Source organism: Eumetopias jubatus, unplaced genomic scaffold (genome assembly GCF_037043125.1).
Source record: "Eumetopias jubatus isolate StellerSeaLion01/CBP00866 unplaced genomic scaffold, mEumJub1_p1.0 scaffold_2, whole genome shotgun sequence".
Lineage (NCBI taxonomy): Eukaryota > Metazoa > Chordata > Mammalia > Carnivora > Otariidae > Eumetopias > Eumetopias jubatus.
Window position 1 is genome coordinate 85,266,653 of NW_028274808.1, and position 12,748 is coordinate 85,279,400.

Genomic DNA, 12,748 nt, shown 5'->3' on the forward strand with positions numbered 1-12,748 from the left:
TGAGCCTTTGTATTTCTGTGGTATCAGTTGTAACATTTCTTTCATTTCTCATTTTCAGTCCTCCCTGTTTTTCTTGGTGAGTCCAGCTAAAGGCTTGTCAATTTTGTTTATCTTTTCAAAGACCAGCTCTTAATTTCATTTATCTTCTTTATTAACCTTTTAGTCTCTATTTCATTTATTTCTGCTCTAATCTTTGTTATTTCCTTTGGTCTGCTAACTTGGGGCTTTGGGCTTCATTTGTTCTTCTTTATGTGCTTTGTCCTTTGATTGTAATAACAGCCCTCTGAAGGACTATCACAAACAATATCATTTTAGAGGGTTGTTGCACCAATTAAAGGATATTCTCATAAAAAACGAAAGAGAAAACTGAAACACAGGCAAGTTAAATTACTTACTCAAGGTCACAAAGCTAAGGAGTGGTGGTCAAACTCTGAAATTCAGAATGCATACTCAGCCACTGCAGCGTATGTTGGAAAACACAATAGGGCAAAAAGGAACAAAAACTAACTCTCCTTGGCAGAGTTTCGAGAAAAGGGATGGGATGTTCAGAAAAGAGAAGGGATATCTGAGCTATGACTTGAAATATGAGCAAGATTTGACACACCAGGTGGGGAAAAATGAGAAGGACATCCAGAGTTATGGTGAAAGTGTGGGGTAAATGTGGGGGCATAACAGAAGATGTGACAGGTGCCAGATTGGGTGAGGCTTCTGTGTGCCCTGTGTTCATGCATCTTGACTTTGTGCTGTAGGGAGGTGGTGGGGAGCAGCTGAAGCATTTCAAGTCTGCAGAGTGATATCATGTTTGTATTTTAGAAAGTTAAAGCAAGAAAGGGAAACCAGAGCATGTCAAGAAGAGCCCTGAAAAAAAGCTGGGTATGACCTTCTCTGGTACTTCATAATTCAAATATGAAAATCTTATGGAAAGGTGATAGAGCTTGACAACTCAACATTTATCAGATCTGTTGAGCAGTGGAGAATGGGAGAGTACAAAGCATGTAGAAGCCAGTGTTATGCTCTTCCCAAATAAACCAAGCAAACTAGTATCTAAGTATAGTCCTGATAAGGCCAATGTTTGACAGCTTTTTCCTCTGTAGCCAAGTGAATACGCTTAAGGCAGATCACTTTTCCATTTGGTTTTACCTGATCCCCAACCCCTGTAACTAAGATACTGCCTTCTTGAAACTGAACCACAAAAATAATTTGGGGGGGCACCTGGGTGGTCCTGTCGGTTAAGCGACTGCCTTTGGCTCAGGTCATGATCCCGGGGTCCTGGGATCGAGCCCTGCATCGGGCTCCCTGCTCGGCGGGAAGCCTGCTTCTCCCTCTCCCACTCCCCCCACTTGTGTTTCCTCTCTCACTGTGTCTCTCTGTCAAATAAATAAATAAAATGTTTTAAAAAATAAAAAATAAAAAAAATAATAGTTTGGGAAAGAATAACAATTTGAATTCCTCCCCCCGACCCCAACCCCCCACCCATGTCAGTAGGGGAAGGAGGATGGTGGGATGCAGAATTAGGTAAAACCACTGACAATAAGACTGGGTTTGAGCCCTAGCTCAGCAGCTTACTAGCTCTTTGGATAATTGAACTTACTTTGATGAGCTTCAGCTTACTCCTCCGTAAAAAGGGAATGATAATTTCTACCTCAGAGAGCTGTTATGAATTAATAATGTATATAACATGCCTGGTACATCGTAGGCATTCATTAACCAGTAGATATTTATTAATTAAATTAAATTAGTGTTTATTAATTTAAAAACTCTGACTTCGACAACTTTACAGATGAGATTCTGAGGTGCTGAAGAAATATCCTGACTACCCATAGAAGCGCTAGATATATCCTATTTAAATAGTTAATGTTGCCTGGGTCCCCAAGTGACTCATGTTCTTTGATAACCATTTCGCTGAGGGGAATGAAACAGCTTGTATTGGTGCTAAAAAGGAAAGACACAGAATTTTAATGTCAATGTCAGGGTGACACAGTCTGACAAAACCTACAAAAATGAATGAGATAGGCCAGAAGGGCTCCATTCTTCCTCCAGATGCAGAAAAAAAAATGCCATTTAATTGGAGAGAGTATTACACATACAGGCAAAAGGACAACAGAAAGCAAGAATTAATAAATGGGGGGAACAAGCTTAGCGGGGTCATTACTGCTAAAAAAAAAGTGAGGACTTATTACTCATAATCAGCTCAGCATCATTATGCAGTTGTCAGCATCATCTTTTGTCAGGTGTTTGAAGAACTTTTTCTTAAACGTTTGCTTCCCTTGGATGACTGAAGAGGGAGCAGAGTTTTGGTCAATCCTCCATTGTATTTCCAGCTTGCCAGGATTGTTAAGAGATAGAATGTCTTGTCGCATTGTTCCTCAGTATGGACTTGCTCGCGCGGCCTTTGTTAAAACATGGGAAGGAACAGTGCTGTGCTGTGAATCGTACAAACAGGAGGAGTTGAGATTGACTTTGTTGTAGAGATGTTTACTCAACCATTGAGTCCATCTCACTAAAGGCCGGATTCTTTCCCTATCTCTTTGTTTATTTATTTAGTCTAGTAACTTTTATTTTTCTTTCCACTGGGGAGGGAAAAATTGCTTTGGAATCCCAATTATAAAGATATAGTCTTCATATTTGATGGTCCACACAAGAAATATGGTGCTAGAAATAAATGAATGTTAGTTAATAATCAGCATGTTCGCCCAGTGTGTCACTTTAGCACTTGTAGTTTTTGCCCTAGTTCTCCCTTTCATTTTTTTTTTAAAGATTTTATTTATTTATTTGAGAGAGAGAGAGGTCGCGAGAGAGAGAATGAGCGGGAAGGAAAGGGAGAAGCAGACTCCCACTGAGCAGGGAGCCCGATGCGGGGCTTGATCCCAGGACCTTGGGATCATGACCTGAACCAAAGGCAGACGCCCAACCAACTGAGCCACCCAGGTGCCCCCTCCCTTTGATTTTTTTTAAATTTGCCTTTACTTGTTAAAATGTTAAAAGTATATTCTAAAGAGTAGCAATCAGAGTAATAACACAGCATCTAAAAACAAGATGCAGTACAGTGGTATTAATAATATTAATGGTAGCTTGCAGTTAAGAAGGGCCATGAGTTATGTTTTAAGCTTTGTGGTCATTATTTATCCCCCTGCCCCAACACACACACACACATACACATGGACTCATTCGCTTGCAAACTCCATACTTTGAAGAATATTTCACAGGTGAGCAACTGAGTCTCAGAAATGTTAAGACTTACCCAAGACCAAATAGCCAGAAAGCAGTGCATCCAGGAGTGTGGCTCTTCAGGGGCCTTTCTTTTGCAGTTCACAGGGACCCACTGAAGCACTATGCTCCTGCGTTGGTGGAGGGACCTTGTCTCATTCATCTTTGTACCCAGCTCCTAGCACAGAACAGAATGGAACAAGGGGGTGACGCAACTAGTACTGTATTTTCGGAAGATAAATCTGGCAAGAATGAGTGGGATGAAAAGAACAGGAAAAGCTGGTGGCGTGGAGAGCAGTTGAGATGTTATTTTAATAATAAAGACCATTAACAAGATTAGGCCTGAGGGAGAAGCATTGAGAATAGAAGTGAAGCAGAGCATGTGGAAGAGATTTAGCTTGGGGGCGCCTGGGCGGCTCAGATTGTTAAGCGTCGGCCTTCGGCTCAGGTCATGATCCCAGGGTCCTGGGATCGAGTCCTGCATCGGACTCCCTGCTCCTTGGGAGCCTGCTTCTCTCTCTGCTTCTCTCTCTCTCTCTCTCTCTCTCTCTCTCTCCCCGCCCCTCTGTCTCTCATGAATAAATAAATAAAATCTTTAAAAAAAAAGAGAGATTTAGCTTGGAGAAGGCCACGTGGCTTGATGACCATGCGCAGGCAGTGAAGAGTACCGGGTCTTTGGATAAGTATCCGATCATACAGCAAATATTTCTTGAGCATCACCTTTGTGCCAGGAACTATTCTAGAGGCTGGGGATACAACAGTGATGAGGCAAAGGAGGATTTTGCTCTCATGGACCTTATATTCTCATTGGAGGATATATTGGTCAGTGTTCTCCAAAGAATCCCACTGTATCCCACCATATTATATATAATATGTATATATATTTGTATATATTATATATATTTATAGATCTATCTATCTATATATATATATATATATATAGTATATGAGAGAGAGGTTTCAAGCCATTGATTTTTCAAGAAATTGGCTATGTGATTATAGGGCGGGCAAGTCAGGAATCTGTAGGGCAGGCCTACAGGCCAGGAACTCGAGCAGAATCTGATGCTGCCAACTGGAGGCAGAATTTCTGCTTCCTCAGGAAAACTCAGTTTTGTTCTTATGGCCTTTACCTGATTGGATAAGGCCCACCTAGATTGTTTAGAATAATCTCCTTTATTTAAAGTCAACTGATTGTAGATGTTAACCAGATCTATGACATTCCGCTAGATTAGGGTTTGATTGAATGCCTGGGCTCTATAGCCTAGCTAAGGTGACCCACAAAACTTACCATCACAGAGACGTCAGAATGACCAGCACAGAGAGGAATGACCTGGGGTGTTCAAGAACAATTACCAGCTTTTGTGGCTTGGAGACTCTGAGAAGACCTCTCTGCATGAGTAGGTGTATCTCCAGCTTACAAATGGGGTACCTGAGGCTTGGGGATAGTAAGAGACTTACTGAAGCTCAGACAGCTGCCGACTGCCCTCCTGTTATTCTGACACCAGCACGTGTGCGGGAGACCCAGCAGAGGCTGCCTCCCCAGAACAGTCAGAAGGATCATGATGTTCGACATTTTTCCCCGGAGGAACGCCATTTGGTGAGCAGGTTTGGATTTAGAGCTTGCTCCCTGAATGCAGAGCCTGAACGTAGGGAGGTCCGTACTAATTTGGGGGGGGGGGGCGGGCAGGGTGGCTTCATCCCACTTTAGTGCCCCCCTCACTTCTGTCAGTGCCCAGCTCAGGGCTCTGGTGCCAGTCGATCATTCTGCCCAGAACACCCTCCTTCTCTACTCCCTTTCATGCGGATAATGAACATCCACCCATGTGGCCCTCGAGTGTTCGCTTTGGGACTTTATCAGAAAGATCTTCCCTGAGTACCAAAACGAGATAGATCTCCCAGTTAGAAGCCTCCCCAAACTCCGTGTTCTTCTAATGTGGTACTTAGCACTGTTGTCATTAAGTCGTCTATTTCTGTTATTTTATTAACATCTGCTCCTCCTATTGCACTCCCGAAGGGAAGGAGCCAAATCGCTACCATGCTGATTCCCAGTGTTGAGCCCGATCCTTGGCGTTGATTACTTGTTAGATGAATGTATGGAGAGACGAACGAATGAGTGTGATATGTAGCTTCCAAGGAATAAATCTGCAGGCATTCCAGACGATCATATGGGAACATGATGACACGTGCAGGTTGCTACTCTACTCTCCTGTTCCAGTTGCCAGTCTAATCCGATCCAGCATGCATACGGCTAACCCCAGCCTCAGCACGTGGGTTTCTCCTCAATTTCCATTTAAAGCTGGCCCTTGGGCGCCTGGGTGGCTCAGTCATTAAGCGTCTGCCTTTGGCTCAGGTCATGATCCCAGGGTCCTGGGATCGAGCCCCGCATCGGGCTCCCTGCTCGGGCGGGAAGCCTGCTTCTCCCTCTCCCACTCCCCCTGCTTGTATTCCCTCTCTCGCTGTGTCTCCCTCTGTCAAATAAATAAAATCTTTAAAAAATTTTTTTAAATTAAAAAATTTAAAAAAAAATAAAAGCTGGCCCTTCCCGCCCTCTTCCCTGATTTAGGGGTCCCTCTGAAGCATCTGAGCTGAAAGCCCCCTATCACAAAGAAAACGGTTGGAACTGTTAGAACAAAAGAAGGCAAAGGTGAGAGACAGAGAGTAAACGTATTCCAGGAGTAGTGCCGCACTGAGGACAAGGTCAGGCATGGACGGGATGTCCTGCGAAGCCCTCATACTTCAGGCCAACCCTTCCCTCTCTTCTTGCCCCAGGCAGGAAGTTCTGTCTGCTTCTGCCTGTGGTCGGGAGTCTTGCAAGTGAGAAGAAAAGCTTCTGACTCCAGCAGCCCCTGATGATCTCTTGGGCCCCTGAGAGCCACATTGAGTGAAAGGTCAGTTAGGAGGGCCCCCTCCTGCCCCTCCTGAGCGCCCCACTTCTCCTGGCGCAGGGAAGGCTCGCGGGCCCGGCGCACAAGAGCGGCAGGGGCGTTGAGCACGTCAGCTGTACACACAGTAAAGGGTACAGGGCCATTCACTCTGGCTTCTGCTTCGGCAGCCAGCGGTCATCACAACGTAGAATGGCATCTGTGTCGTTAAATGCTTCCAGGAGCGCTTCCGCCCTTCTGTGTGGGCACCCAAATATTAATGGAAGCAGGCCTTTATTTTGCAGTTGTCTTCTGACTGGGGGAAAGAAGCTTTGGATTTATTTGCAAGTAGTCTCTCTCGAGTTATATCCTCAAAGGTCTGTGCAGGCCTCCCCACTTACATTCTTTCCTGCTAAGTGTTCTTCCTATTGAGAAAGAGAATAATCTCTCTGTGTCTACATTCTCTACGTTTTCTGAAACTTGGAAGACTCAGTTGTGAATCACAGAGGACAGTCCTGGGATCCAGACAAAGTGTGACTGTATCAGCACAGGGTATAAGAGGAAGCTCACTGGCCCAGGAGCTAGGAGATGGAGGTTTGAGTCTTGGCTCTGTCTCTGAGCAGTCGAGTGACCTTGGACAAGTCTCTGGGCTGTGGTGGACTAGGTTGTTCTCTGCAGTTACCGCCACTCTAAGATGTATGGTTCTCATTGCAGGCATCTTTTCCACAAGTCCTGTGTTGACCCCTGGCTTCTAGACCATCGCACCTGTCCCATGTGCAAGATGAACATTCTTAAAGCCCTAGGGATCCCGGTAAGCACAGCCCAGCCTACAGCATCATAATGTGTGTCTTTCTGCATTACTCCCAAAGCAGGGAGAAAACAGCACACGTGGATTTTCTCTGACCCTTCACCTGCACAGCAGGGGTGTCATCCGATGAGGCCCCCGAGAGAACGCCCATGTCCGAAAACATTTCTCCTCTCACTTTCAGCCGGGGAACATCACAACCCTCTCACCACATTCATGCCTGTGACCCGAGATGCTGCTTCTGCAGCTTGTAAGCTTCTCATCTGGGTTCCAGGGTGTGAGCGCAGGCAGGCCATAGCAGAGACTGGATGGCCCAGTTGCCCATTGCTCGCCTCCTGTACATTTCTCCTGCGCTGTCTGCAAGGACATCTGCATGCCACGCTTGCTGAGGCTGCCTTACGCCTAGCTTTCCCGGGAAAGAAACTCTTCTCAACAAGGGGAGGCAAAGCCAGCCACTGGGAATCTGGCCCAGAGCCCCTCCTCAACTCAGGTCTCCACAGAGACCTCGAGTGAACAGGCAAGCAGAGCCAGAGCCCCTCAATTCTAGCACTGCCATCCCGCCTGGTGCCTTCAGTTATGTGTTTATAAAATTCAGTCTCTCCCCCATTGCAAAGTGAACCCCGCCAGCTGGCTGGCTCGCTGCTCCAGGGAAGGACTTTCCCAGGACCATATTAACGCGAAGCCCACAAGCTGGTGGTTGGTGAGAAACCAGCTGCTGCGGGGAGGGCAGGAAGCAAGCCAGGCCACCAAATCCGAGGGCTGCGCAGAGAAGTGAGAAAAACACGGGCACTGTCTAAAACCAGCTAGACAAACAGGATGCAGAGCGCAGCCTCCTCCCTGTCCCCTTCACTCTGCTGCAGCCTCTCTGTTGTCACTTCTCCCTACTAATGGCAGAGAATAAAGAGAATGTTAATGGTCCCAAGATACCACTGAAGAAGAAAGGACCAGATAGCAAAGGTTTCCTTTCATGCCAAAGGGCTAATTATCCTGGGACTATCAGAGTGGCTCTGTTGGAGAGGGCACACCTGAAGCATTCTGAGGTCATGCATTGACTGAATTTTCTACCCTGTACCAGCTGCGTCCACGCCAGCTGTATGCTGTTTTTCATGGTTGATACACCAAACACAGATCAGCTCATGTGACTGTCGCTTTGAGCTAGATTTTATAAAGGCAAAGCATTAAATTTTCAGACCAGAGTTGTAAATGCATAATGCATTCAAGGTGAAAATCAATTACAGTGAACATGAAATTATTAGTAAGAACCCAACCTCTCTACCAGATATTGGGAGCTTAGAAAATTGAACTCAGGGTGTGCACTTTTCACATTTCTGGCTGCAACTGATTCATACGGGGGTGGGGGGACATGTAGGTACGTGTGTACCTGCATATGTGTGTGTTGTCTTTAGTCTCCAACGTCTTTAGAATACTTACAATGAAAGGTAGACAGTCACATTTTTCGACCCAGTTCCTGTTCCTCAGGATATTCTCGAAGCTCCTGAATATCAATCCCAGTGCTTCTTGGTCAGGACAGTGAAATCAAACCACCCCTGGTAGTTAAATTTTGTACTAAATAACATTTGAGGGCGCCTGGGTGGCTCAGTTGGTTAAGTGACTGCCTTCGGCTCAGGTCATGATCCTGGAGTCATCCCAGGATCAAGTCCCACATCGGGCTCCCTGCTCAGCAGGGAGTCTGCTTCTCCCTCTGACCCTCCCCCCTCTCATGTGCTCTCTCTCTCTCATTCTCTCTCTCAAATAAATAAAATCTTTTTTAAAAATAAATAAATAAATAACATTTGACTTCAGACTTTTCCAGAGGACGTATGACTTCTCCAGGAGCTATTGAGAATGAGTTGAGAATACAGATACTGTTTTAAAAAACAGAATTATTGGGTGGCCTTTGGGCTTATTTCCAAAATTAATAGCATTTTCACTTTTAGCAGTTGGGCATTTTGTTCATGGTTCCATGCCCACCAAGTATGGAAGATAGGATTTTACTTAGCACACTTGACTTCCAGAAAAATAAACATGGGTAGCATCTTTGGGATTTGACCAAGGATTCATAAAGGCCAGCTGAACGGGAACATGACACGTACCTGAGCTCGACCCGGAGAACAGAACATCCTCCAGGAAGAAGAAGGCATGTGTGCTACTTCTCAGGAAGTAGCAAGGCAACTGACTACACTCTTGCCTCCCCAAGGCTTTTCTGGTTTTGTTCTAGAGGATGATACTGAAGTCTGGATCTGGGAGGAATTTGGGATGTTGTTCCACTCCATATTTCACCATTAGGTAGCACCATGCCTAAACTATACCAAAAAGGTGATTTTTTTTTTGGCATTCATATAACTTTCCATGTCACTGGACAAGCTCACAGCCTTCTCAATTAGTAAATACTTCCTATAGCTAACTGAAAGCCTTTGTATGCTGCTTACAGAGATTGTTTTATAATTTTTCTAAATTCCTTGTATTCCATTCTTAAGGAAAATTGAAAAGAGCTTGTCAGTCTCTAACAATTAGTGCCTGTCGGTGCTTACCTCTGTTTCCCTTTCATACGCCAAGTTCTCAATAAACGTCAGTGCCATTGTTGAACTTCAGAGTCTGAAGGCTGCCAGTCACAGAATCATATTTATGAAATTCACTCTGGTCCTCCTTTGAACACTGCCCGCTCACCAAGGCCTCGGTTGTAATCTTGGTCAACTAAATTGTCCAGATACAGGTGGAAGGTTTTCTTGGCTCGGTTTTGGTTTTGGTTTTGGTTGTCTTTAACTGAGCATCCTTGTGTGCCCTTGTGCTCTAAGGCAAATCCATGTAAGTTGAAAGCTGGAAGCTGAAGCAAACACCTTCTCCTATCACTGTTGTCCTGGTGCGAATAGCATGATGGTTATTGAACAGAAATCCAACGTCGCTGGGGTATTCCCAACTTCCTGACTATTTAGAGATTGGTTTATTTGAGGAGTTTCCCCATGCTCACCTGAATTTGAGTACCTATGCCGTATTCACTTGCAGATGGTATTTGACATCTCTGCTAAACATTTCTCTTAGAGGTCTATAAATTAGATTTCTTTCAAAATATTCTTTTATTTGATGAGCCACGTAGAGTGGATATAAATTGGGAGTTTCTCTAAGTTGTGGTCTATTAAATGTTATACCGAAGCCAAATTATTCATGTGTGCCACCATTAACCGTCTCATTGAGCTAATTAGCTCTTTCTGTCTTTCCCTCCTGTTAAAGATATAATACTGTTCCTACTAGTCCACAAAGTAAAAGAGAATACTCTGCCTTGAAATTAATAACTTTTTTTAAAAAAAGAAAAGAGATAAAACAAAGGAACGATATCAACAAGCAAAGTCAACATTCTGAAAAATAAGTCAGTTGTTATCGCATCTGTGACTGCATTCAGATGCTTAGGGATGAAAGACCAACCAGCACGGTATTCTCATCATGAAATCTTTTCTTTCCTGACACCCCACACACAATTGGTTTTGCTTTTAAGTGTTTTTATATACTGTAGGGGAAGAAAAAAACATGTTTTTCCCCTTCTACCCTCCTAGGTTCTCTGACTGGGGTCCTGGAAATGAGACTGGCCAAAGATTACTAAAGCAACGAGACATTTATTCACATGTGCATTGCCCATGCACATGGGAGTGTGTAGGGATGAGTAACTCAAAGGGGTGGTCAGAACTTGGACATACAGAGCATCTTCACAAAAGAACAAATTTCTAGAGAAGCGACAAGACAAAGGAAAAGGACCTTGAGTTTCTAGGGCAGCAAATTGTGGGAAAGTACATATATGAGGGAAACTAATGGCAGATAAGGGCATGGTAGTAAGATGTGTTATTACAGATCCATTTTGGCGTCAGCTCCCAGACTCTGTTAATAAGAATGTTCTCTTCCTGGTACAATGAGGGAGGCCACCTTTACAAATTTATGCCCTACTTTTAGGCGGATGGGAGGAAGGCAGATAACATGTCTTTTTCTGCTTCTCCTCGACTGTGTTTAACTCAAAATAATCGTTATGCCAGCAGCACACTTTGGGGTGGCATATTCTGCTACCCTTGAATAGCATACCTTACCTCCGCACAGAACTTGACAGTTTTTTAAAAACATTTTCTCAAATCCTCCCTTCATTGATCTAGGGCAAATACTAACATTCCCAGCTTCTCATAGTAGTAAACTGAAACTCAGATAAAATATTCAAATTGAGGGGCGCCTGGGTGGCTCAGTCGTTAAGCGTCTGCCTTCGGCTCAGGTCATGATCCCGGGGTCCCAGCGTCGAGCCCCGCATCGGGCTCCCTGCTCGGCGGGAAGCCCGCTTCTCCCTCTCCCACTCCCCCTGCTCGTGTTCCCTCTCTCGCTGTGTCTTTTTCTCTGTCAAATAAATAAATAAAATCTTTTTTAAAAAATATTCAAATTGATATTTACTGAGCACCTAGTAATTGACAGACACTGTATGAGGGCTTGGAATTTAAGATCAATATAATGTAGTGACTTCACCTTAAAAAACTCGTGTCTCATTTATATGTGGAATCTAAAAACTGAGCTCATAGAAACAGAGAACAGACTGGTGGTTGCCAGAGGCCGGGGGTTGTGGTGGGGGTGAAGTGGGTGAAGGTGGTCAAATTATAAGATAAATAAATCCTGGGGATATAAGGCACAGCACGGTAACAATCCTATATTGTATATTTGAAAGTTGCTGAGAGAGTAGATCTTAAAATTTCTCATCACAGGAACAAACTTGTAACTATATGGGGTAATGGAGATTGACTAAACTTATGTGTTAATCATTTTCCAGTATATATGTGTGTATCAAATCAACCTGTTGTCTAAACTACCACAGTGTTACATGTCGATTATATCTGAACAAAACTGGGGGGAAAGAAAGCTTGTGGACTAGTAGAGTGAGACAAAGACAAGCATAATTACAAATAAACCATAACAGAGAGAAAAATGCCTACAGTGTCACAGTATCAAAGATGCTACCTGGGAGGGAACACTACTTAGAAAAGGTGACATTTGGGGGGCACTGGGTGGCTCAGTTGGTTGAGCGACTGCCTTCAGCTCAGGTCATGATCGCAGGGTCCTGGGATCGAGTCCCACATCGGGCTCCCCCTGCTCTGTGGGGAGCCTGCTTCTCCCTCTCCCTCTGTTGCTCCCCCTGCTTGTGTGCTCTCCCTCTCTCTCTCTCTCTCTCTCTCTGTCAAATAAATAAAATCTTTAAAAAAGAAAAGGTGACATTTGGCCCGGGAATTGAAGGATGGTTAGAAATTCACCACAGTTAGTTGGAGACCTGCGGATAAGAAAGGGGGTGGGGGTGACTGGGGCTGAGCAGAGGAACAGCATAAGCTGAAGCACTGAGATAGCGAATATAGGGTCTGTGTTTTCCAAAGGCTGAGGTGAGGCCAGAAAAGCTGGCTGGGGTGAGAGTGTAGGGACCTTGTTTTGCCCCACTAAGGAGGTTATAATTCATTAAGAGAAAAGAAGAACATATCTTTTTTTGTTTTTTTTTTTTAACATTTTATTTATCTATTTGAGAGAGAGAAAGCATGAAAGGGGGGAGGGTCAGAGGGAGAAGCCAATTCCCCGCTAAGCAGGGAGCCCAACGTGGGACTCGATTCTGGGACTCGATCCCAGGACTCCAGGATCATGACCTGAGCCGAAGACAGAGGCTTAACCAACTGAGTCACTCAGGGCCCCACTTTTTTTGTTGTTTTTTTTTTTAAAGAGTGCTCTGGTGAGAAACTAGAGAATGGAATGTACCAGGGAAGAAACTGTAAGGAAATAGGGAGGCTAGTAATGAGGAGAGAAAATTCGTAACATACCTGCTCATGTCCAATGTTAACGATCTCTAAGTTTAGTAAATATGGTGGGTTGGTCATTC

The 12,748-nt window shown here is 44.4% G+C and overlaps 1 protein-coding gene across 1 annotated transcript in view; it reads left to right on the forward strand.

The window, feature by feature from the left end:
* Positions 1 to 12,748, forward strand: part of RNF150 (ring finger protein 150) — a 258,670-nt gene that overhangs the window by 199,596 nt on the left and 46,326 nt on the right. Inside the window, exon 5 of the mRNA XM_028102331.2 lies at positions 6,783 to 6,879. Coding sequence (XP_027958132.2) covers positions 6,783 to 6,879 — 97 coding nt within the window. The remainder of the gene's footprint in view (positions 1 to 6,782; positions 6,880 to 12,748) is intronic.